This window comes from Grampus griseus (assembly GCF_964374135.1).
Source record: "Grampus griseus genome assembly, chromosome: 1".
NCBI lineage: Eukaryota > Metazoa > Chordata > Mammalia > Artiodactyla > Delphinidae > Grampus > Grampus griseus.
This window is the reverse complement of record NC_139017.1, coordinates 158805697-158831678: the sequence shown is the minus strand read 5'-3', so window position 1 is coordinate 158831678 and position 25982 is coordinate 158805697. Positions and strand designations below refer to the sequence as shown.

Here is a 25982-nt window from a genome sequence, read left to right as displayed (position 1 = left end):
TCTGGAGAGTGGAATTGGAAGGGGTCTTTGAGAGTCAACTAGAGATATTTCTGTAAGGTTGTTACATTGATGAGTAATACTTTTATAAGAAAACAAAATAAAGAAGAAATTACTAGGGGATGAATGAGCATGGGCAAAACCCCTGAGGTGTGGGTGGGGTGACCAACTGTCCTGGTTGGCCTGGGGCTGTGGAGTTTCTTGAGGTGCAGCACTTGAGTGGATAAACCCCAAAGTCCCAGGCAAACTGGGACAAGCTGGTCACTCCAGATGTGGAAGGGTATGGACCACTTATGGGCCTGGGGACAGCTCTGGATGGATGAAATGAGGGGTGGCAGGGTGGGAACACTGGGCTGGGCCTCAGACCTAGAGCTTTATCCCGCTGGCCCCAGGAGCCAGGGAAGGTTTGAGCAGAGGGACATGGAAGCTGGATGCTTCAAAGCACGGGGCTCTCTGGCTGGGGAGGAGGCTGGAGGTGGGCGATCAGGTGGAGACGCAGAAGCCTTCCTTGGACGGCTGAGGGCAGGGCCCAGAATCCCCCTCCATGCTCGCGGTCCCACTCTCCTAGAAATCCCACCTTCTTAGAGATGCCCTCTCTACCTCTGCCCCTGTCCCCGTGTCCAAACTGTTGGCACAGCCCCAGTGCCAATCCTCCAACAGGCTCCGGAGCGGGCAGTGAAGGCCCGGGAGGAGGGCGCCCTCCAGAGAGAAGCACTTCAGACAGCGTGGAGGGGAAGACAACCCAGATGGAGAAAACCCACCAAAAACCAGGCTCTCCCAGGAGACGCCAGCTGCAGACAAAGGGACATTTGGATAAATATAAAGGTGATTAACCAGATCTCCCCATTAAGTATAATGAATGACACCACATAATTAAGTCAAAAACTCATGGCAGAAAGCACCTTAATGGAGCAGGCACTTAGGCAGGGAGAATTCATTAAGGAGGTGTGGAGAATTTCAGGAGTGGCTATGAGGATGGAGGCAGGTGGCAAAGACCAGAAGGTTGACAAAAACAATCGGGAATTAACATCTGTCCAGAATGGGACTGAGAACAGAGCCCAGGAGTTATCAGCCCAGGCTCTGGAGTCAGGCAGACCTGGGATGGAGTCCCAGCTCTCACGTACAAGTTGTGGGACCTGGGAGAGTCATTTCTTGGAGCCTCAGTTTCCTTACCTGCAAAATGGGAATACACTTCCTGGGGTTGTGAGGATTCAGTGAGGTAATGTGAGTAAAGGACTTTGCATATAGTAAGTGCTCAGTAAATTATCATTAATTGGACAAGTCACTTTCCCTACTGGGATCTTAATTTCTCACTGACAAAAAGAGGATAATGTCCTATCTTCTTCCCAGAGAAACTGGAGGATGAAGATCACAACTGTGAAAGCAATTGCTATACTATAATATGCTTTTTAAACTGTGAAGTGCTCTACCCACATCTGTCATTATTAGGATAATTATTAAGTCCTTGGTTTCATCCCAAGGCCAGATTCTTGCTGTTTCTTCCCAGAGAAGCTATACAGTGTAGTGGTTAAAAGTGTGGCCCAGAAGCCAGACTGTCTGGGTTTGAATTTGACCTTTAACGCTTACTAGCTGTGTGACCATCAGCAAGTCACTTAACCTCTCTGTGCTTTAATGTCTCCATCTGTAAAATGAGGATGATGATAATAGTACCTACCTCATGGGGGTGTCGTGAGGCCTAAATGACGGAAGATGTGTAAAGCATTCAGAACATTTCCTGGCCGACGGCTATAGGTAAAGCCAGGTTAACTGCGATGATTGTTACCCATCGTGTAGACTCCGGGCCTGAATCCCTCACAGGTTCAGAGGACTCCTGTTCTGAAGGAGACGAGACCACAGTCGCCCTGGTACGCAGGCCCCTTTGGGGCCAGGTATTACTCCACGCCCCCCCCCCTAAACCCCCACCTCACTCCATCCAGTCCAGCAGCTGCCTGGCCCAGCCTGGCCCCTTGCTCCACCCTTGCTCTTCTCACTCACCCACCGAGCATTCGTGGACACTGACTCTGTGCCAGGCCTGCACTGGCTGCACAGACGACCAACTCCAAGTGTCTGCGTAGTGAGAGCAGAGAAGAGAGCCAGGCCTCCACTCTGGGCACCTGCCCTGTACACGTGGCTTCATGTCCATTTCACTGACTCCTTTCACTCTTGAGAAGTGTCATTTTACACATGTGGAAACTGTGGAGCAGGGAGTAAAGTCACAGACCCCAGGTCACAGAGCAGGATTCAGACACACAGCTGTGGGCTCCAGAGCCTGCACACCGCCCCACGTTTCCCTATTAGCTCCTCTGGTCCATGCACAGCATCGCTGCCACCGTGGCCTGACCACCTCCACCCCTCCGCCACTGCTGAAACTGGTGCCCTCTCAAAGGATCCATGACAGCCACGGAGAATGCTGCAATGTGTTCTGTTCAAGCCCATCATTTGGGGACCTCCCTGGTGAGGCAGTGGTTAAGAATCCGCCTGCCAATGCAGCGGACACGGGTTCGAGCCCTGGTCCACGAAGATCTCACATGCCGCGGAGCAACTAAGCCCGTGCGCCACAACTTCTGAGCCCACGCCTACAGCCCGTGCTCCGCAAAAAGAGAAGCCACCGCAGTGAGAAGCCCGTGCACCACAACCAAGAGTAGCCCCTGCTCGCCACAACTAGAGAAAGCCCACATGCAGCAATGAAGACCCAACGCAGCCAAAAATAAGTAAATAAATTTATAAAAAAACAAAAAGCCCATCATTTGCGAGCAGTGTGAAGTCCAACAAGTCTAAACCTCCTAAGCCTCGGTTTCCTCGTCTATAAACAGGAAAAGAATTAAATCTACCTTTCGGAGTTGACATTAAAGGATGTAAAGCAGGGCACCTGGCACAGAAGGCGCACCCAACAGATGCCATTCTTTGGTCCCTCTGGGTCCAATCCTTCCGCCCACCCCCATCCCCACTTTTGTAGATGGTGTTCTGAAGTTTTCTCATTCCTTCAGTGAAGGTTTCTTTCATTCCTTCTGGAGGCCTTTCTTCTAATAAGACAAGGCCTTCCTGCAGCCATTCTGCTATCACCTCAAGCAGGGCGGCCTGCCTGCCTTCACAGCACCCCCGCAAAGCTCCAGTGTTAAGTGTGCTATTCGCTGGGTCCCAGGGCTCCCTCAAAGAGCTCCCTTGAAGCTGACCTGGCGCTCCCTCTGAGCCAGCCTGGCTAAGCCAGTCTTTTTTTTTTTTTCTTTTGCGGTACGCGGGCCTCTTGCTGTCATGGCCTCTCCCGTTGCGGAGCACGGGCTCCGGACGCGCAGGCTCAGCGGCCATAGGTCACGGGCCCAGCCACTCTGCAGCATGTGGGATCTTCCCGGACCAGGGCACGAACCCATGTCCCCTGCATCGGCAGGCGGACTCTCAACCACTGCGCCACCAGGGAAGCCCTGAGCCAGCCTTTGAGAGCGGTCAGCCCTTGCCTGTAGCAGAGGCGCTCCGACAAACACCGGACAAGATGCCTCTGTATAAAAACCTCCCGACTTTCCGTGCCTCCTCCCGACTCTGCCTTTTCCTTCCTGGACTCTGGTGTGAGTCTATGACAACCTGTCTGACTCAGAAACTGATGATGCTGAGACCTTGGGCAAATCATTTGACCTTTCAGGGCCTCAGTTTTCTCATCTGTAAAATGGGACTTGTACCCCTACCCTTCTTGCCTCCCAGGTTGAGGGGTGGATTCAATGGGATAACTGACACCTGGGAACCATCAAGCTCCCCCCCTTGCTGGGGAGACCTCCAGGGCTCGCACTTTCTGTTCCAACTAGGTCAAGAGAAGCAGCGCAGTAAAGCCCAGGCCCCTCCTTCCCACCTGACCACCCCCAACAACAGAACTGACCTCCACGGAGTCTGGTGCAAGAGAGGAATCTCCTGGAAGTCTGTTTTATCTTAAAAGAATATGCACCTAATATTGTGCTCTGACACAGAGCCCTCTCCTTCCATCATTTCCCGCCAGGTCAGGATAGAACAGATGCTCTGCAAAGATGCAGATCTCTATCCTGTGGCTCAGCCTCCTCCTGCCCCCAGCCAGGCAGGTACAGGAACTGCAATCTAAGGAGCCAGCCAGACCGGGTGCAAATCCTGCCTCCACACTTACTCACAGGCCACACAGCTAGTAAGCCATTCAGCATGGCTGAGGCCGTTTCCTCATCTGAAATGGGGATAACTGATCCCAGAGCCCACGTCTGTGGGTCAGGCCAGGGTAAGGCTGAGGGGAATGAGTGAAGAGAAAGGGTCCAAACCTGAGGTCAGGGACATGGAAGCTGAGTCATTGTAGGAAGGGTCTTGAGAAGACTGGGCTCTTCAGGCCACTATGAGACCTTTTCATTCTCCTTTCATTTGCTCAACCATTACATCGTTACTGAACGTCAGTCCCAATACTAGACATTGGAGATACAGTGGTGAACAAAAGCAAAAACAGACACAGCCGCTGACTCAACCAAACACTCAACTACATGGGAGCAGAAGGGAACGTCCTCAGCCTGGTAAAAGGCATCTATGAAAACCCCCACAGCTAATACCATACTTAATGGTGAGAAACTGAACGTGTTTCTCCAAAGATCAGGGATGAGACAACGATGTCGACTCTCCTCACTTCTATTCAACGTTGTATTGGAGGTTCTAGCCAGGACAATTAGGCAAGAAAAAGAAAGCAAAGGCATCTGGATTGCAAAGGAAGAAGTAAAACTATCTCTATTTCCAGATGGCATAATCTTTTTTTTTTTAATTGAATGAAAGATTCTTTAAATTCTATAGTGCTTTACAATTTTCAAAAGTTTTACCATAATGGAAAAGAATATGAAGAATATGTAAATATACGTATAACTGAATCACTTTGCTGTACACCAGAAACTAACACATTGTAAATCAAGTATACTTCAATTTTTAAAAAAGTTTCACACAACTAATTTCATATAATAACCCTTTTTTCCCCATCCCTATATTGCCCCTCCCCCTTCCCTCTCCCTACTGTAACCACTAGTTTGTTCTCTGTATCTGTGAGGCAGATGACATGATGTTGCATATAGAAAGCCCTAAAGAATCCACAAAAAACTTAGAGCTACTAAATCAGATCAGCAAAATTGCAAGATCCAAGGTCAACATACAAAAATCAGTTGTTTTTCTTTCTTAAAAATTTTTAAAATTTAATTCAATTTATTATTTGTTTATTTATTTTTGGCCGTGCCACGCGGCATGTGGGAGCTCAGTTCCCACACCAGGGATAGAACCCATGCCCCCTGCAGTGGAAGCACAGAGTCTTAACCACAGACTGCCAGGGAAGTCCCTCAGTTGTTTTTCTATACACTAGCAATGAACAACCCAAACTTAAATTAAGAAAATTCCATTTACAATAGTATTGAAAAGAATAAAGTAAATTTAACCAAGGAGGTACAAGACTCATACACTAAAAACTACAAAATATTACTGAAAGAAATTAAAGAGCTAAATAAATGAGAAGACATCCAGTGTTCATAGACTGGAAGACTTAATGTTGTTAAGACTGCAATGCTTCCAAACTGATCTACAGATTCGACGCAATCTCTACCAAAATTCCAAGTACTATTTTTGCAGAAATGGATAAGCTGGTCCTAAAATTCGTATGGAAATGCAAGGGACCCAGAAGAGCCAAAATAATCTTGAAAAAGAACAAAGTTGAAGGACTTACACTTGTTGATTTCAAAACTTACCAACACACTACAGCAATCAAGACAGCGTGGTAGTGAGATAAGGTTAGACATATAGACCAATGGAATAGAATCGCGAGTCTGAAAATAAACCCATATATTTACGATAAACTGATTTCCAACAAGGGTGCCAAGACTACTGAATAGAGAAAGCATAGTGTTTTCAACAAACGGTGCTGGGACAAATAGATATCCATATGCAAAAGAAGGAAGTTGGACTCCTACCTCGCACCATATATAAAAACTAACTCAAAATGAATCACAGACCTAAATGTAAGAGCTAAAACTATAAAACTCTTAGAAGAAACCACAGGTATCAATCTGAGTGACCTTAGAAAAGGCAACAGTTCTTAGATATGACACCAAAAGCACAAGCAGTCATAGGAAAACTAGATAAATTGGACATCATCAAGATAAAAAACTTTTGAACATCAAAGCACATTATCAAGAAAGTGAAAAATCAACCCACAGAATAGGAGAAAATATTGGTAAATCATAGATGTGATAAGGGTCTAGAATCCAGAATATACGGAGAACTCTTACCAATCAACAATAAAACGATAAATAACCCAATAAAAAATGGGCAAAGGATTTGAACAGAAATTTTCCCAAAGAAGATACACAACTGGCCAATAAGCACATGAAAAGATGCTCAACATCATTAGTCATTAATGAAATGCAAATCAAAACCACAATGAGATGCTACTTCACACCCACTGGGACAGCTATAATAAAAAATACAGATAATAATAAGTGTTGGTGTGGTGAGGATGTAGAGAAACTGGAACCCTCATGCATCGCTAGTGGGAATGTAAAATGGTGCAGCCACTATGGAAAACAGTTTGACAGCTCCTCATAAAATTATATAGTTATCACATGGCCCAGCAATTCCATGCCAAGGCATATACCTGAAAATTAAAACAATGTTCACACAAAACTTGTATAGGAATCTTCACGGCAGCATTATTCATAGCAGCCAAAAAGTGGAAACCCAAATATTCATCAAGTGATTAATGGATAAACAAAATGTGATACGTCCATTCAATGGAATATTATTAAGCCACAGAAAGGAATGAAGTACTGACCCATGCCACAACATGCACGAACCTTAAAAGCACTACGCTACGTGAAAGAAGACAGTCACAAAGGACCATGTATTGTATGATCCTATTATACCAAGTGTCCGGAGTAGGCAAATCCAGAGAGACAGAAAGTAGATTAGTGGTAGGCAGCCAGGGGCCAGAGGGAGGGGGGGATGAGTTTGAGGTTTCTTTTTTGGGGCAATGAAAAATGTTCTGGAGTTAGATAGTGGCCATGGCTGCAGAACTCTGTGAACATATTAAGAACCATTGAATTGTTAAAATGGTGAATTTTATGGTATGTGAGTTTTATCTCAATAAAAAAAGGAGGAAAAAAAACCTCCAGACATTTTTGCCCTCCTTGTCCTTATGGAGGTTCCATTCAGTGGCGGGTAGTGGGAGAGGGAACCCCCCCCACCTCCCCACACCACACACACACACACACACACACGTGTGCACAGAGACAAACTGAAATTACTATTGTGCTAAGTGCTCTCAAGAATGACAGGTATTGGCTTCCCTGGTGGCGCAGTGGTTGAGAGTCCGCCTGCCGACGCAGGGGACACGGGTTCGTGCCCCGGTCCGGGAAGATCCCACATGCTTTGGAGCGGCTGGTCCCGTGAGCCATGGCCGCCGAGCCTGCATGTCCGGACCCTGTGCTCCGCACCAGAAGAGGCCACAACAGTGAGAGGCCCACGTACTGCAAAAAAAAAAAAAAAAAAAAAAAGGGCAGAAGAATCCACCTGCCAATGCAGGGGACACGGGTTCGAGCCCTGGCCCGGGAAGATCCCACATGCCCCAGAGCAACTAAGCCTGTGCGCCACAACTACTGAGCCTACACTCTAGAGCCCACGTGCCGTAACTACCGAAGTCCGCGCGCCTAGAGCCCGTGCTCCGCAACAACAGAAGCCACCGCAGTGAGAAGCCGGCACACTGCAACGAAGAGTAGCCCCCCGCTCACCGCAACTAGAGAAAGCCGGTGTGCAGCAACAAAGACCCAATGCGGCCAAAAATGAATAAATTTAAAAAAAAAAAGAATGACAGCTATAATGGAAGTAGTTGAGGAAGACTTCCGTGAGGAAGTGATCTGAAGGAAGAGAGATTAGCAACGAGAGGAAGGCAGGGAAGAAGTTTCAGCCAGAGGGAAGTGCAAGGATCCTGTATGGGAGGGAGCTCGGCAAGTAGAAGGGTCCAAGACCCCTGTGTCTAGAGTAGGGGGAATGAGGTCGCAGGGCACCAGAGAGAAGGGCTGGGAGGCCCACTGTGGCTGGGGAGGGGCCCCAAGCCCTCTGAGTACTCTGGGTCAAGATTCATGGGGCGGGGGCGGGGGCGGGGAGGAATATGCACCTTCTGCAGGGGTCAAGTGCTCCCAGTCAACATCTGGAATGAGTTGGGAGGTCATTTCTCCCGACTGAATCACTCTTCATGTGACCTGATGGAAGGAGGAAAAAATCCAGTTCCCTGACTTATTCAGTGGCACCTCTTGTACTGATGCTCCCAGGGAGGAAATACTGATGAAAACCAGCCTCACTGCTATGGCAACAGCAACCACTTCTCACTTTCCATCCCGATGAAAGGCCAGGTGGGAAGTCTGCCTAGCAGCAGTGCTAGGCGACAGAAGCCCCTCCCAGGGGCTTCAGGAGCCCCTCCCATCACCGTCCAGGCTTTGCTCGGGTCCCAGCTTCTCCTTCCAATGGAGAATCACGCAGCTGCCAACATGAGCAGCCCTTCCCAGCTCAGGGCGTGACTTATGCCACCACCCTGTAATGTGGCATCGTTAGTCCCACTGGACAGATGCAGACACTGAGGCTCAGAGCGGTGAAGGGTGCTCCCAGCGTCCTTCCCTCTGTGCTGCCTTTACTCCCCCATATGGTAAAGGTCTGTTTCTCTGTGCGGGTCTCCTGCTCTGATTCATCTGTGGCATGAAGGAATAAGTGAGTGGAGTGAGTATCACCCCCCCACTCTCCTGTCACCCTCTTCCTTCCTTGGTGATCTACAAGTTCCGGGGGACCCCACCCCGCAGTGTTCTGTTCTGGCCAGGGGAGAGGGTCATGTGGGGCCTGTGAGAGCCAGGGCAGTTAAGGAGGGATGGCAGGAGAGGGCCTGCATGGGAGGGGGTACTCCTCCACCCCCCTGCCAGGGGACAGGGCTGAAGTGTTTCCCTTCAAAATGCCTGGCTCGGAACTTCGACACAAGCATTAATATCGATGGCTAATATTTTGGGCGCACTTACTGTGCACCAGGCTTTGTGGCAAGTGCTCTGCGCGCGCCCTCTCATTTGAGTGAGGGATTGGTTGTCACCCCTGCTCCATGGAGGGGAGTGCAGCCTGAGATCTGAGCTGGAGAGGCGGCAGAGCCGTGGCAAACCAGGTGGTTCTGGAGCCAAAGCCTGGCTCTTAACCAGATACCTGCAGCCCCGAGGAGACCATCTCGTCCTCACCTCCCCATCCCCCATCCCAGGGGCTGGCTGGGAAGATGAAAAGGGAGGGCAAAGGAGCTGAGGAGTGAGAGTGGAGCAGCCTCCTGCAATTGTCTCCTGGCCCCGGGCCAGAAGGCTGCTGGTGGGCCTGTTGCAGAAGAGGTGCGCTGTCTGTGTGGCAGCAAGAGTGGAGGGAGGGCCCCTCCCGAGGACCAGGCCCTGCCAGATCTTCAGGCCTGGTTTACGGGAGGAAGGAAAGGGAACGCATAGTTCTCAAGCGCCTACTGTGTGCCTATGCTGAGCATCGCCCTTTACAGGTGGCACTTCCCTTTACCCCCAGAATGACACTAAGAGAGACTAACAGCTAACGCTTAGGATACGTCAAGCATCTCGGACGCTCACCATGCTTCGATTCATTTAATCCTCACAGAAACATGCCAGCTACAGACACTCTGCACGTGGGAAAACGGAACCATGAAGAAGAAAAGTATCTTGCCCAAGGTCACACGGCTGGTAAAGCTTTGATCCAGGTCCTCTGGCCCTAGAGTCTATGAGTAACACACTTTGTATCCTGCTAGGGGAGTGTCGTCCCCATTGTCCACAGCGGGAGAGTGAGGCCCTTTCTTGAGGTCACCAGTGGTCGGAGTGGGGTTTGAGCTCCGTCTCCTGGGAATGTCTGTGGCATTTTGACTTCGTGGCACCCTGCCCCTGCTCCCCACCAACTCCTGCCCAGAAACACTGAGACCACAGGAATGGTTCTAGCTGTAGCCGCTGGCCCATGGCTGCCCAGAACTGAGCAAAGAGCAGCCCCCTTCCACCCACCTGGAAAGCTTATGTTTGTTCAGGGTTTCTTTGTCTGGAATCACACATCCAACCGCCATCCTTCCCAGAAATGGCGCCAGCCTGCTACCTCGAACAGCCCACAAACGGCCCCGATGCCAGGCTCTCTGACTTTCTTTGGGGCGGCAAGGGAAGGAGACAGGGATTAAACCCCTCGGGCCCTACCGCCTCCCTGGGCCTCTGTGGACCCATCCATACAAAAGGTTGGCACGATGTCTCTGGGGACCTTCAGGCTCCTGCATTCCAGGATTCTCTGCCAGGAGCTTCCCACTCAGCAAACAGTCATAACTGTGAGCCTTACAGACGCACCACCTCCCAGAGCCTCAATGCCATTCCCATTGGCTGTAATTACAGCAGCTCCCATTTCCTAAGTGTTGACTAAGTGCCAGGTGAGTGACTTTCGTGGATTCTCTCCCTGAACTTGCTGGACAGCCCTAAGAGGCAGGTCCAGTGACCTCCACTTTACAGATGAAGCAGCTCGGCTCAGGGAGGCTAAGCGCCTTGCCTGCGTGCACACTCCCTGGGAGCAGCAGAAGCAGGACATCTCACCGTTGCCTCATGCAGCTGGGAGGGGGAGAGCCCATCGCGTATGTCAAGGATTTGGCCACAGGCCTTGATAAACCACGTCCCCACACCCTCCATCCTGCCCCATCAGGCCTGGGCGCCCACCAGCCCAGCCTGTCACAGCTGACAAGCATGGTGTGATTCCCAGACAGCCTCTCACTTCAGTGGAGGATCCCTGTGTCCCTGGCAGCCTAGCATGAGAATGACAGCTAGTGGCAGCTTGGGGACAGCAGCCCACTCAGACGGCTCATGGGGCTGCTGACCGGCAGACAGACAGTGCCAGGCTGGAGCAGCTGGCATCGCCGGAGGCAGGTGAGGCACCTGGGAGCCTCTCATGGCACCCACCCCCAAGTCCAGACCCTTCGCTAACATTTGGGGGCCTTCAGGACCGAGGCAAGAGTACCAACAGCGCACCATGTGTCCAAATATTTAAGTTACAAATCAAGCTGACTAACTCTTAAATAAAATATGTTATATCTTCCCACCCAGACATAATGGTCTGGAAGGCCAGCCTGTGCGCTGAAATTTCTCAGACTCCCGACTTCCGTGCCAGAAGACAGCAGTGCCTTCTGGGTTCCTTCTGTGCAGGGGCCTCACCTGGGAGGACACACCCTGGGACACACATGTAGGCAACATCCACACCTGTCCCTCCCCCAGGCAGCCGGCCTTTGTCTATCCCGGGGGCTCGGGGGGCGCACACACCAGCTGCACAGGCTCCCTCCCTCCCCTCCCTGCCTCCTCCCAGGAGATGCCCTGGCAGGTCCTGAAAGTGGGCTTGGAGCTGACCTAACAGGGGACCCTGGGGTCTGTCATGAGCAAACTGGTAAACCCGCACTTGGAGACACGTTCCGAAGAAAGAGTCTCGGACCACACAGGTGCCTGGACTCCGGGCGGCCCAGGGGGAGGGAGAGAGCTTAGGATTGAGCATCAGGAAATCCAGGCAGACACCAGCTCTGCCATGTGCGTGCTGTGACTTGTGGCCGGTGAATCCCCCTCCTGGGTCCCATTTGCTCATCTGTAAAACAGGGACGACAGTTCCTGCCTGGTGGGGCCGTAGTCAGGAGTAAATGCCGTAAGTCCATGAAAAGGTTCCTGCCTTGCTTTCAGACTGTTCAACTCCACTGAAGACTGTCTCTAAGAAACCCTCCCTTTAACACTGGACTCCTTTACCGTCTGCTTTTCCGTATGTCCCTGGCCACACCGCACCATGAACACTGACAGCATCTGAGCCCACACTGGCCGGGTGCCTCCCACACCACAGAATCCCCGGCACCTAGCACAGGGCCAGACACAGAGTAAACAGAAGCTCTGTGATTATTCACCCGGCCTTTCCACCTGCTTATGGGGTTCACCCAACCATCGCCATCACTGAGGGCCTTCTGAGGGCCAGACTCACCACCAGGCTCTGAGGACCAGATGGCTCAGGCGCCTCTCCAGGCCACACGGAGCTCGCAGTCTAGAGAGAGCGATTTGACGTGGAAATGAGAACAGGTGACAACAGAGGGATGCCTGCCGTCATGCAGGCAGTAGGGGCAAGGTGTTCCCAGAGGCCAGAGGAAGACGGGTGCAGGAGTACAGTGAGGCCCCAAAGAGGAAGTGATGGGTGAGCTGGCCTTAGGAGATTAAGAGCGGAGGGGACTTCCAGAGACAGGAACAGCAGGTGCAAAGGCACAGAGGTGTGAGGTACAGCTGGTGTGCTTACCTCAACGTGGCCAGAGCTCAGTCTCTTAGGAAGTGGTGAGTGTCAGGGTTGGCAGGGCCACCAGGGCCACCTAGTGTCCCACTAGCCAGCCCAGTAATTCTCAATGTGTGACTTGCAGAATTAGCAGCACCTTGGAACTTGTTAGAAATGCAAATTCTCAGGCCCCACCTCAGACCTACTAAATCGGAAACTCGGGGCAGGATGCAGAAATCTGTATCTGAACGAGCTCTCTAGGTGTCTGTGATGCACGCTAGTTTGAGAACCACTGGACTTCCTCCTGAAGGCAACAAGGAACCATGTTATAAAGCGGCCCACATCTGAAAGTTGGCCTCACGTGAGCCCTCGCCTCCAGCGGGACAGCTGTGTGTGGCAGAATAATCTATCTTCACCTGTGAGGGAGGGGCCACTGGGAAGTCAGAGACCCCTGGTGGGCACAGGGCCCATTACCAGGGTGACCACCTGTCACTTGGAGAAAGGGGGCAGCACCCTCCAGACGGTCAACGGAGGGGAGCTTGTTATCACGGCTACCTCCTCTCAGGTGGGACAGGGTAAGGGAAGAGGGGAGCCTGCGGTGTCAGGTATCCACCCCCATCCCCAGGTGGGAGCATCACAGACCTAGGCTCCTCTTCTGACTGAATCTAGCCCACCATCCCCTTCTCTGTCCATCTGGGCCCCAGGTGGCAATTTCCTCCCGTCCCCATCATGAAGCCACACCCTTCTGTCACAGCCTAAGGGCTGTGGGGCTGTCTCCTTGGTTACAGCCTGGGCTCCTTTATCCATGGCCAGCCTCTCTCAAGAGGCCCCACACCCTCATCTGCTAGGTCTTCACTTTCCTTTGCCAAGGCTGGCTCTAGGGGCCGTGAGCCAGATCAGTAGCAGGGCTCTCCCACTCTCTCTTCAGCTGTTGGCACATAGTGAGAAAAAGAGGAACCAGAGGATTCAACACGTTACCTCCGACCAGAAGACGGACACGGGGTGCGTCAAATAGCTTTACAAGGTGCAACCTGAAGTTCAAGAGAGAGCAAACTGCGCCCTCAAGCCTAGTCAAGTACAAAGCATGAGAAGGGAGGGTTCTCGAGCCCGAAAGGCCTGGGTGTGAGTCTGCACCAACCCTGCGTTATCCTGGGCAGGCTTTGTTACTTCCCGAGCCTCAGTTTCCTCACCTGCATATTGGAGATAATATTAATATCTACCCCCTAGGCTCTCTGCAAGATTAAGTAAGAAAATGCATCTGAAATGAGAAACATAGTACCTGGCACCTCGCTGCATCTTACCCTCCTGTTCCTCAGAGAGGGGGAGGAATGCCTGTTCCCGGGTGACCTCTCTCTGCTGGTGGGACACCTGGTGGGGAAGAGCAGTGGCTCTGGGGTTAGAAACAATCCATAAACATCCACTGCCGGTACCGTTATGATTACTATTAATCACGGGCAATGAATGGAGCCCGGCCTGGTAAATTGCTTCCTCCAGGTCATTTCCATTTCCTATTGTCATTGTAGCCTTCATTCACCGCAATCTGATACAGGGATGTTTTCTAGAAAGCGGGAGCCATGTTGTGCTTCTTAGTTATCCTGCAGTGCCTGGCCCCTGGCCCTGGCAGGGAGCACCCAAGCAGCTCAGCCTGGAAGGGACTTGGAAATCACCCACTCTAACTTAGTATGCAAGGCAGGAAGCTCTCCTCCCTGGCTTTATCAAATGCTTCGATGCCTCCAGGGAGGAAGTCCTTATTCTCTGCTGAAGATGGACTAGTGCCTGGGGCTCCAGGGAGGCTGAGCCCTGCGGGGTGAGCAGGAGCTGAATGGGCAGCCGCAGGAGTTGGGGCGATGGGAACTCCTAGGGCCACCCCTACACCCTAGCAGCCCCCCTTCCTCTCCCGCTGAGAGTTGATAATAGGAATGGTTCTAATTATGCTCTAATTGCTTGCTTCCAGGCAGTTTCTCTGGAGCCAAGGAGTTCAGAGTTCATGAATAAATGAAGAGGGAGGAAGCGGGAGGGGATGTTTATTGATCCACAAATCTCCACGTGCCAATGTCTGCCCCACAAATGCTTGGGCGTGCAGCTGCGTGCAATTTTGCATACATACAAACACACAGATATACACACCACAGCCCCCCAGACGCCTCTCTCCAAAGGACTGGTGGGGGGTAAAAGGAAGGTAACAAGAAGTGTCCTACACTGGCTTTGGGCCCCAGTCTCAACTCTGCCACTGACTTGCATTGTGATCTTGGGAAAGTCCTAGTTTTCCCAGCGGTAGAGTACAGAGGTGAAGTGATGTCTGATACCCTCCTCTCAGCCTTTAGGATTTCAATGGGGTATCATCCAGTTAGACAGAACCCTGGGCAGTGCCAGGTGGGCACTGTCGCCCTCAGATTGCCCTTTCACCTGGATGCCTCATTCCCTAAGAACTGGCCAAGCAGCCGGGGGCTTCAGGGAAGTGGTAGGAGGAACACACACATCTCCATCCTGGTGGGACACTTAGTAAAGATGAGTAGGGGCTCTGGACTCGGGGCTGTGGGGGCCCTGGGCAAGGCACTTGAACTTCTTGAACTTCAGTTGCTTTGTCTGTTAAACGGCAATGAGAGACTGTGTTATGAAGGTTCACCCAGGGCATATAGTGACCTCAGTCGAGCGCCTGGCACAGTGAGCATCTGGTAAGTGGTAGTTGTTATTGCTAATACTGTCAACACCCTGCAAGGTATAGATTGGTGCCTCATAACAGATGAAGAAACTAAGGCACAGAATGGTCAAGCAACTTGCCCCAGGTCATGCATTAAGTGGCAGGATTTTAACCCAAGCCCATCTGACCCTGAAACTTCTGTGTTCCAGTCTTGTTTCTCCACTGTGTCTGATCCACCTGGTCCCCAAGAACTGGCACACAGTAGGTATCCACAACATGCTGAATGACAGAGAAATGTGGAAAAGAAAAACAGAGCATAAAAATACGCTCTGTTCCCAGTGACCAAGGTGGGGGTAGACAGATGAGAGAACTAGACCAAGACTCCCTCCAAGATCAAATCGAAGCGTTGGGTCTGGGCGGACCCCAGGCCTCCCTGCCTCGTGGCTGGGGCTGGTCCAGGTGGGGATCAAGGGGGTCCTTGGTATGTGCTTGAGGAAGTAAATCTTTTCACTCTCTATGATTTCCACTAAGAAGGCAAAGCTAGCAATCCTGGCTTTTGGCATCAGCCCGAACCTGCTATGTCACTGCCTTGCTGTGTGACACTGGGCAATCAACTGCAGCTCTCTGAGCCTCAGAGCCCTCATCTAGGAAATGGGGATAACAGTGGTCCAGCCGTGGGGCTGCTGGGAGGGTGATAAGGGATGACACATGTGAGGCCATACGCTAGAGGTTAAGAGTAGGGCCTGGAGTCCGGCTACCTGGGTTGGTATCCCAGCTCCTCCACTGCCTGACGTAACCGCCCGCAGCCTCAGATTCTGCTTCTGCAAAACGGGGATCATAACTGTCTACCACAAAAGGGTGCAGTGAGGGTGAATGAGCTACCACAGGTAGAGCAGTTGCGACAGTTGGCAGTGCTTTGAAATGCTCAGTAAATCTTCTTTATTGGACATTTCACATATGGGGAAACCGAGCCCCTGAGCGGGCAAGGACTTGTCCAAAGTCACAGAGCCAGTTCAGAGCACAGCCAGTCCTCTGTGGGGGCTGGCTGTTTGCAGGGCCCCTTGTCCAGACCACGGCTTCAATGGGTAACCACAGACCTTTCACAGTACCTGGGCTATCCTGCTCCAGCCTTGAGGACTCTGGGGGACTGAACCCCGCCCCCCTTCCTGTCCTCCCCGGTGCCTCTGAGGCTGGCTCAAACCAGTGGGGTATGTCAGAGGGCAGGAAGGGCTGACCTGCCTTCCTGGCCCACCTGGCCGGCCCCTCCACTCCAGGACTGGCTGCAGAGCCCTCAGAAACAAGCCAGGAGTCCAGGACCAGAACACCATTTGTCAGCCCTGCATGGTAGTGGCAGGCTCATCTCCATGGCAACAGTGCAGTGTGAAGGCATCCTAGCATCATTAGGGAGAGCTCTGAGTAGTATAAACAGAGGCTGCAGTAGATTACATGCCTATTATGAGCAGTCTCAGGCTCTGAGCACTGGTAATTATGCCTAATTGTGCATTTAATTCTGTAATTGAAAACCCACATCTCTGGTTCAGGCTGGGGCTGCAGAACCTACCCCCCAACCTCAAAAGAAAGAGGCATAGGAGCCACCCCTACCCTACGAATCCCAGGGCTGCCTCTCCTTCTAGGGCAAGGGGTAGCCAGAGTGGGCACGGAAGTAAAGCACCTACAGACTCCCATTTCCCCCACTTCCTGTGCCAGGAGCTCTGCCACGCTCTGTGATTTGGGGTAGGGGGGAACATGCTTAAGGCAAAGGGACGTGGTAAGAAAAGCACAAAAATGCTCACAATTTTCATTATTCATAATAGAAACCATTTTGCACTATTGCCACTGTCCTCTCAGGAGCCAGAATCAGCCTCTGGTAGTTCCAAGGGACTCGGATCATCACTAGATCCATTACACATCCAAGTCATCCAACCTATATATAAATTCTTAATCACTGCCAGAGACAGGGAACTCACCACCTGATTGTCAGTCCACCACTGCAGAGCCTCTGTAGATAGTTTGAAGACCGCTGATGGAGTTCAACACTCTCTCCTCCATCCCCTGGTTTCACAGACTGGAGAAAATGAGACCCAGAGAGGGGCAGGGCCAGCTCAAAGTTGCACAGGAAGTGAGTACCAGAACCCTGGGATTCTGACTTGCAGCTTAGGGTATATTTTGTACCCTAAAGTGACTCAGCACCAAGAATCGTGCCCAGCACTTTGTAGGTGCTTCATAATACTTGCTGAATGCAACTCAGGGTAGGGTTAGTTGATGGCCAAGCTTACTCTCTTACCCAACAATATTTTGCCTTTCTAGGGGTCAGGAAGTTCCCCTGTAGTGGCTCAGGGGTTAATGATGGGCTAGAACCTCCTGCTCTGAACCTCTGGGGTCTGAGACTTGATCTTACAACCAAATATGCCATGTAGGCATTTGGGATGGGGATAGTACCGACACTCATTCAAACAGACAGAGGAAAGAACAGGTCACCTGAGTCCCTGACAGCCTGACACCCAGGTGTCAAGCCTCAGGCACGCCATTGGAGGCAGGAGTCTCCTCCTCTCCCCAGAGCCTGATACTCCCATCTGTCATCGCTGCCTGCAGCGAGGTGGGCTGATGTGGCAGCAGCTCTGATCTCCACCTGGGAAAGGATGGAATTCACTGATGAGTCAGGGCTGGAGGAGTCCTTTGAGATGGTGAGTCCAACCATCTCCCTTTACAGAGGGGGACACAGAGAGCCAAGATTCCTCTCTGATTTCCTCTGAATGAGCGCTGGACTCTGCCCAGAGCTCTCCCTGCCTTATCTCAGGTCACCCTTACTATCGTCCCATGAGGATGTGCAATTATTCTTCCCATTTTACAGAAGAGAAGATAAAGGGACAGTAAGGCCAAGGCCACAGAGGTTTAGCAGAACCTCTGCTTCAACTTGGGCCTTCAACTGGTTGAAAAAAAGGACATGTCCATTTCCCATCCCACAATATTCACGTTCATAGAACCTGCTGTCTCACTTCCGGGGCATTGAAGAGTGTGAACCCTTTGTGAGCTCCTACTCAGTATATCTTACCTACGGGAAGGACAATTCTCTGAGGACGATTACTAGTATCCTGATTTAGAGAAATGCAGGTGGAAGCTCAGAGAGGTTAAGTGTCTTGCCCAAGGTCACTCAGCTATAAAGAGGCAGAGATGGAACTCAAACTCCAGCCTGACTGCACAGCTCAAGCTCTTCCCAGTTGAACTCCCTGCCTCTGGACGTACCAGCTGCTCTGAAAGGCAGGGGCCAGGAGGCCAGAGTATCCCATTAAAACCTGCAATCACAGTAACTGCTCTTCCAAAACCCTGGTACTTGCTGGCAGGAGCACATGTCCCAGAGAGGCGTGCTTTGCTGCCTGAGTCTCTCCCTCACCATCCCTCTCCCTCTCCGGGACCAGCAGGGAGACCAAGAGCATTGGGACTGGCGTTCCCCAGACCAAAGCCAGCTCCATCTGCTGTGGCCAGGAGTTAGCTTTTAAAAACACATCTCTGGTCTCATCTTGCTCTCCTATCACCTACTCCTCCCTGAAACTAGATGAGAAAAGAGAGCTGACCATCTCCACTTGGTCTAGATTTTGCAATTGTTCTCAAACCCTTTCCCTGGGATCATTTATGTGAAGCCTAGACTGTATCTTTTGTTTCCTTGGTAACAAGTCACTTCATTCTTCTGACCTCGGTATGCCCATCAGTAATTGGGTATAAAGACCATCCCTATCTCATAGAGTTGTTATGAGGGCTGATAACTCTTCAATACAGGTTAATTTCTTTCCCATATAACTTGTTCTTAACCTGCATCACAGTTCCCTTAAACCCAACACAGGGCTTGGGGTGAGGAGAAATGGGGACGGGGGATGGGGTTAGCATTTGAATAAGCAGCTCAGAAGGTCTGGCATCTAGTAACAACCCTTTATGGATGAAGAAAGCTTTAGATCTCTCCATCGGTTTCCACACCCAGCATCGCCACAATCCTACGGGGAGCAATAGGGCATCCAAGGTAGAAGCTGTGGAGTCCTGATGTATGAATGCTCACTCTGTCCCTACTATTTATGTGGCCATGGATAAGCCAGATAGTAACAAGGGACAAGGTATACAGAGCACTTAAGCACAGCGCCTGGTTCATAGCAGACACCAAATACAAGGAAGTTGTTGTTATTATTTCCCACAGAACCATTCGTTTTCCATATAAAGAAACTAAGACTTGAAGAGTTTATGGGTATGAGTCTGGTCACTAAAATCTCTAATCCAGGCAGAGATGGGGGCTGAAGTGACTTATCCAAACTGCAAGGCAAGTAACAGCCAGCCGCAGGGAGCACTGCCTGGGCCAGTGCTGTCTGGGCACCATCTCAGGGAACCCTCCCAAACTACCACGGGGTAGGAGCTGTTGTCCTGACTACTTTACAGGAAAGAGGCAGAGGCTCAGAGAAGGTAAGGGACTTTCTGGAAGTCACGAAGCAAGGCAGCAATGTCTGCCTGATCCCAGAGGTCCTTCACCCCTCTGTGCCAGATGTCAGAGCGGCTGCCATTTATGGGGTACTTATGTCAAAATCCCCCAGCCACCACCCCTGCAAAGGAGCAGAACCAGGGCCATCCACTGCACCTCCCCCCCGGGCGGGGGGCCCTGCTCCATTCCACCTTGCCCACCTCATAAGGGTTTTGAGGGCAGTTTGGCCTCAGTCTGTCCATCTGCAAAAGGGACTTGATCACCCCAGCCTCTACCCTGTCCAAGAGGTATAAAGAACAAAGAGGGTCAGTGGCCCGGACGATTTCGTGCTCTGACTCTGAAGCCCGGCCCAAGGACCTGAAGCACGCAGGGCAGAGCCAGCCCCTCCCCAGGAAGCCATGAGCTTGCAGATGCAGCTGCTTCTGAACGCAGGCCCCTGCAGAGCCTAGCTCCCTCCGGTCTTCACGTCTTCACCATCCGCTGCTAATAACGACATCAATCAGGTTGACCACGTTTCACACCATTACTCGCAGCTCAGCAGGAAGCAACATATTTCCCCCCTCACCCACCATCTTCCAGAAAGCAAAGAGCTTTCCAGAGGGGAAAAGAATGAAACCCATGTGTTTTCTGAGTACCTACTGTGTGCATGGCAGCTGCCTAAGCCCTTTTTCTAACTCTGAGAGGTAAGGAAGACTCCTTTTCTTTGACAGGGAAAGACATTGGGGTCCAGAGGAGCGAATGCATGTGTCCAAGGTCACACACAGCCGGGACAAGTACAATCATGGCAGTGATGTATTACTGACCACTCACTGGCTCATGGTGCCAGGCACGTGCGTGATCCTATTGAAACAGTATCATTTTCGTTTTCAGATAAGGAGACTGAGGCCTGAAGCAGTGAAGAGACCTGTCTGAGGTCACGGGCTGCTAAAACGTGAGGAGCAGAGTGACACGGGGCGGAGAGGGTGGCTCTCTGCTCCGGCAAAAGAGCGCATGAATCTTGGTGCTGTCACTGACTAGCTTAGAGACCTCTCTGAGCCTCAGTTTCCTCATCAGAAAAAGGGGCTCATAAAAACATCTAGCCCATTTTGTAGGATAAAAATAAGACGGATAAAAACGGTAAAACAGCTAACGTTTATCGATCGCTGAACATGTACCAGGCAACTTTGCCAAGCACTTGACATATGTAAGCTCACTGGGTTTAATGAGGTTATGCATATAAACTGCTTAGCACAGAACTCCAGAAATGGGACTGATCATGGTGATGATGAAGAAATTGATGATGGTTCCCTCGGGCAAATCTCCCTGGTTCATCCTTTTACTGGAAGAATAGAGTAGCCTGTAAGCTTTCAGGAAGGAGGTGGACCAGGAAAGGGCAGGGTTTGGACAGGGGAGGGAAAAGGGAAACACATAAAAATTAGGGTGTGAATAGCATTAGTAATGTTAAGATGATATGCCAAGTAGGGAGAAAGCAAGGCACCCAAGACGTTCTACGAGTGGAACTAGACTGAGACACACGGAAACCTCCAGGCCAGTCCAGACATCCTCCCAGGGTCCCAGATGGGCAGAACTGGCAGGACCCTAGAGACACAGACCAATGGTTCTTCCCATTTTACAGATGGGGAAAAACCAAGGCTTGCAGTACGGAAAAGACTTGTCCAAGTTCACAGGATGTCAGTGGCAGAGGCAGGCTTGAATCCAGGCCTCCTGACTCTTAGCTCCATGCCCAACTACCTGCTGCTTCCCACAAAGGAAGAGTGCAGGAGGGCATTTGGATATGTCTGGGTCACAATTCCAGGGAAGCATACCAGGGTATACATCATTAATAACAATCAAAAACTATAGTTTATTGAATGCTCGCACTGTGCCTGGCACAGTGCTAAGCTCATCTGCATTAAGCTATATGCATTTCATCCTCACAACAACCCTAAGACTTGGGAACTGTTTCTATCATCTCTATTTAACAGATGACAAAACTGTGGCTCAGAGAGGCTAAGCAACTTGCTTAAGATCACACAGCTAGGAAGTGACAGAGCCAGGGCTCAAACCCACGTCTGTCCTGTCAAACTCCAGAGTCTTGTCCCCTTTACTTGTCCACCTGAACGGTCCAGCCCCCACCTCCTTCTCCCACCCTCCAGTGCACCCTCACATCCTACTCCCTCACCCAAAGCAAGTCTACCCCAACTACAGAACAGTGTTTAGAACTGGCCTGTTATCTTGTAATCATCAAGCCCCACAAAGAAAGAAAAACGACGTAGTTCCTCTTCTAAAGTTTTCAGCTGAGCAGCATTTAACAGTCTCTTCCTTCTCTGCGCCTGTCCACTGGATGAGAAAACAGGCTCCCTTCTCCCTGGAATGATGTCAGTCTGGTGAATTCCAGCAGCCGGGAGCACATTACCAAAGCTGCCAGGCAGCGAAGGCTCCTGGGGGTTAGCGACAGCTGAAGGGACCCACTCTGCAATCGGACCAGACAGAGCAACAGACTCAAGAGACCAATTTTCAAGTCCCTCCTCAGAGCACCTCTCCAAGTTATGTCATGTAACCCTCACAAGCTGCCCAAAGGCACCCAGCCAGGATGTAGAAGGATCAGAATCCCACCCAGGTCTTGTCTAACTCCAGAGCCCCTTGTGCTGGTGAGCCCTCCAAGTGGAAGCGTGGCTTTAGCTGAGCTGGGGAGAGCTATGGAGGCAGGTGAGTGAGAGGCAGGGATACTGTCTCGCCACCTTCATCTCTCTAGAGTAGGAAGCACCTCCCAAGGGACCCCTGAGTCACCAGAGCCAGAACTACTTTTACAGTTAAGAAGGCAACAGAGGATGCTGGGCAGCTGTCTGGCTTCACAGCCTGGCCCCTAACTGCAGAACTTTGGGCAAGCTACTTCATAGGGTTGTTAGGAGGATTAAATGAGTTAATACATGGAAAAGTGCTTACAGAGTACCTAGCACCTAGTAAGTGCTCCCCAAAGCTAACCACTGTTATTATCATCAACAGAGAATGACCGTGGGCCAAACTGTTAATAGTGCTTACCTTTGGGGTATGGGACTGGGCATAGAAGGAAACGTCTTTAACTTCTGCTCTGTTTGGTTATTTATTGATTTAATCATTTTATAATATGTGTGTGTTACTTTTCTAATTAAAAAAAAAGTTCTAGTTTAAAATTTTAAAATTAACACAGAAAAAGAAATTCCTCGGAAAATTTCAGCACTTCTGTTGGCATTTTATGTTCCTCAAAGGAGATAAAGAGGAACTGGGAGCCTGGAGTTGCCAAATAACTGATTCACTCATTTATTTTACAAATATTAATGGAGTGCCAGGCACTGTTCCAGCTGCTGGGGATTTAGGGGGAACAAGGAAGGTAATCTCTGCCCTTCTGGAGTTTCCATTCTACCTGATCTTAATTAATCCCCTGTGCCACACTCAAGGATGAGGAATTCACCGAGAGGCTGACCAAGATGGCCCAGCCCGGGGAAGTCACTTGCCCTGCAGCCCACAGCTGGGAGCAGGGCTACAATCTTCAGGGCCCACCTGTTTCAACCGCTGCCCAAGAGGGCAGGTCTGTGGATGCAAGTTTGGGGCTGGGGTCCACAAGAGGAGAGAAAAAAGATGAACGAGGAGGTCTGTACAGCCACACGCAAAGCTTCATTCTGCATTACTGTACACACCTGTGGTGGAGGAAGGGCAATGGGTGCAGGCAAAAGTGGAGACCCAGACCACGGAGTCAGGCAGTAGTGAGGCTCAGGTTCCCCCAACTCAGACTCAGACCTGAGTTCCGTCCATGGAGGTCCCCATGCACCTCTGCCCCCAAAGTCCCCAGTTGTTGGGCCTCAGCTCTAGGGTAGGCAGGAGATCCTGGCCTCTCCTTAAACACCTTCCCAAATTCACCTGCCAGAGTCTGAATTGAAGGGCAGAGCTGGTCCCCTTCGGCCCCCAAATTCACTCCACTGGCCTCCCTGAGACAAGAACCTGAGTTCCCTGGGCTGGGATTAGGTATAGTGTCCCCAGATGCTCCCATCCTCCCCAGGGCACCCAAGTATCCCACCCCTATCAGTGCCAGCCCAGGCAGAGGAGCCTGCCTCCCCCCCACCCCGACTCTGGTGGCAATGGTGACTGACAGAATGCCTGTGGCCTCAGCCAAAGCAGGGAGGGCGATCCCCACCTGGTTGGTCAGACTGGCCCAGGACCTGGTAGCTCCTTGTGACCCTCTCCAGGGAGGGGCTCTCCATTCCCAGGCCTGCCCAGTCAGGAGGATAGAGGGAGGCAGGAAGAGCACAAAGGAGTGAACGGTTCCTGGAGTCTATGGTCCCGACACACACAAATGAACATGGACCAGAAATGGTCAGAGATCTAGAGACATACCAAGGAGAAACCAGGAGAGAGACACACACAGGAGCAGAGACTTTGTGAGAAACACTGGGGCGGAGACCAGAGGCTGAGACCCACGCAAACGAGTGATCTAGAGGAAAACACACGGCAGTGACCTCAACGGATCCACACACCAGCCTCGGAAACACCCCCAAACCCCGGTGAGCCACAGTCCCACAGCGCATCTCCCCAACAGAAGGCCGCTCGTACAGTGCGGGCGAGACGCGCCGAGCCCCAGGCGCGGAGCGGGCCGGGGACTCGTGCACAGGACGCACTCGGGGACTGGGGAGCGCCGGGCGAGAAGCGCACACAAAGAGACAGCCGGGCCAGCCCGAGCAGGCTCCGCCCGTCCGCTTCGTGACTCCAGACCACCCCCCAACCCGGGCGCTCGCCCCAGACCCACACACAGAGACACACACCCCACCCGCACGCCCCGGGACCCCGCCCCGCCGCGCCCCACCCGGCCCGGCCGCCCGGGCGCGCGGCGCTCACCAGCTGCAGGCAGCAGAAGGCGACCAGCGTGCAGCGCCCGCTGCACTTGCCCATGGCTCTGGGGGCCGCGCGCGCCGTTCGCCGCGGCGCCCCTCTAGCTCGGCGGCCGCCGCCTCCTCCGCGCCGCGCGGGCTCCGCGTCCTCCCAGCTGGGCGCCCCGGGCGGCGGGGCCGGGCGCCTAGGGCCGGGCCCGGGAGCGCCGGGTCCTCAGGGCTGCGGCCGGCCGCTCGCGCTCGGAGTCCATGGTCAGTCCGCCCGCGCGCCGGCTCTGCCGCGCCTCCTTTGTCTGGCCGGCCGGCCGCCAGGCGCGCCTCCCGCCCCGGGGCGGCTGGCGGGGAGCGCGGAGCGGGGAGCGCAGGCACCGAAAGCGGCGCAGCGCAGAGCAGCACTGCCCAGCAGGGGCAGCCGCCCGGGCGCTCGGCGGCCGCGGCTTCCCGGCCCCACCACGTGGCTCCGCCGCCGAGAGGTAGGGAAGGAGGGAAAGAAGGGAGGGAAGAGGAGGGGAGGAGAGGGGTGGGGCGGGGCGGCAGAGCAAGCGGAGGGAGGGGAGAAGGGGGAGGGAAGCGCAGAGCAGAGGCGAGAGGCAGGAGTGAAGTGGCAAGAGTGCAGGCTTGGGGACTGATGGCCCTGGGTCAAACCCAGCTTCACTGCTCACTCGCTGTGTGACCTTGGGCAAATCACGTCACCTCTCTGGGCCTCCGTTTTCCTAACAAAATAGGAATAATAATGACTGCTTCAGTGTTGCCACAAAGATGAAATGCAGTTAGGTGAATAAAGCACTTAGCTCTGTGCCTGGCCTCCCGAGGGTGCTGGAGCATTCCTCTGTCCACCTTGTCTCTAGGGCCCGGCGGCTCCAACCTTGGCCCTCTATTTGCACTCCACTTCCCAGATCTGCTCCCCATCCCAGCTTCCCTCCTGAGTTCTTCCTTCCCTCTTTTCTTCTACTGGCATTTATTGAGCCCGACTGACTACATACACACCCCTGGGAGCCCTATGATCCAGAGATGAGCCCTGCAGCACTGTTCCAGAACCACTGAGCTTCCCAGGCCGGGGAACAGGCAACCCCCAGGGGCATAAGCAGGAGATGCCTGATGGCAGCGGTCTGCCCAGGGGCCTGAGGCCAGCCCCTCACCCAGGCTGCAGTGGGGAGGGAGTCAGGAAGGGCTTGCCAGTAGAAGACTGCCTTCTTCAAGGCGCCCCCTCCAAAAGCACTCAAGCTCTCAAACACATCCCCAGTCCACTGAATCATCCCAGCCCCACTCCTAACTTCTTATATAGGGATTAGCATCACTCAGGTGGGAATCCCTGCGGCATCCTCCCCGCTCCTCTATCCCATCTGACCTGTCATTACATTCTGTGAACTTACCTTCCAGCTGTTATCTATGAAATACCTACTACCTACCAGGCTCTCCACTGGGGATTAAGGGGATGAACCAGTCCTGCACTCACTGAGAGAATAGTCTAGTGAGGAATTGTCATTAAAACCAGAAAACATGCAAATAAATAATGAAATATTCTGATGAGTACCTTAAAGGATAACAAAAAGTGAAAGAATAAGGGGGCCATAACTCAGGTCCGGAGACCAGGAAAGGCCTCCTTGAGGACATGGCATTGATACTGAGAAGACAGTAGGAGGGAAGGAGAGGCCAAGGCCTGGTGAACAGTGTTCTGGCAGAAGAAACAATGTTTCTTTTCTTTTCCTTCCTGTCAGCTCTCACGGGCCCTCTGGACTCAGAAAACAGTATGACA

General features: G+C 52.1%; 1 protein-coding gene across 1 annotated transcript in view; it reads right to left on the bottom strand.

Moving 5' to 3' along the window:
• Positions 1-24287, bottom strand: part of NKAIN1 (sodium/potassium transporting ATPase interacting 1) — a gene marked incomplete at its 5' end in the record, with an annotated part of 41472 nt that extends 17185 nt beyond the window's left edge. Inside the window, one exon of the mRNA XM_082677590.1 lies at positions 24234-24287. Coding sequence (XP_082533716.1) covers positions 24234-24287 — 54 coding nt within the window. The remainder of the gene's footprint in view (positions 1-24233) is intronic.
• Positions 24288-25982: the final 1695 nt, after the last annotated feature.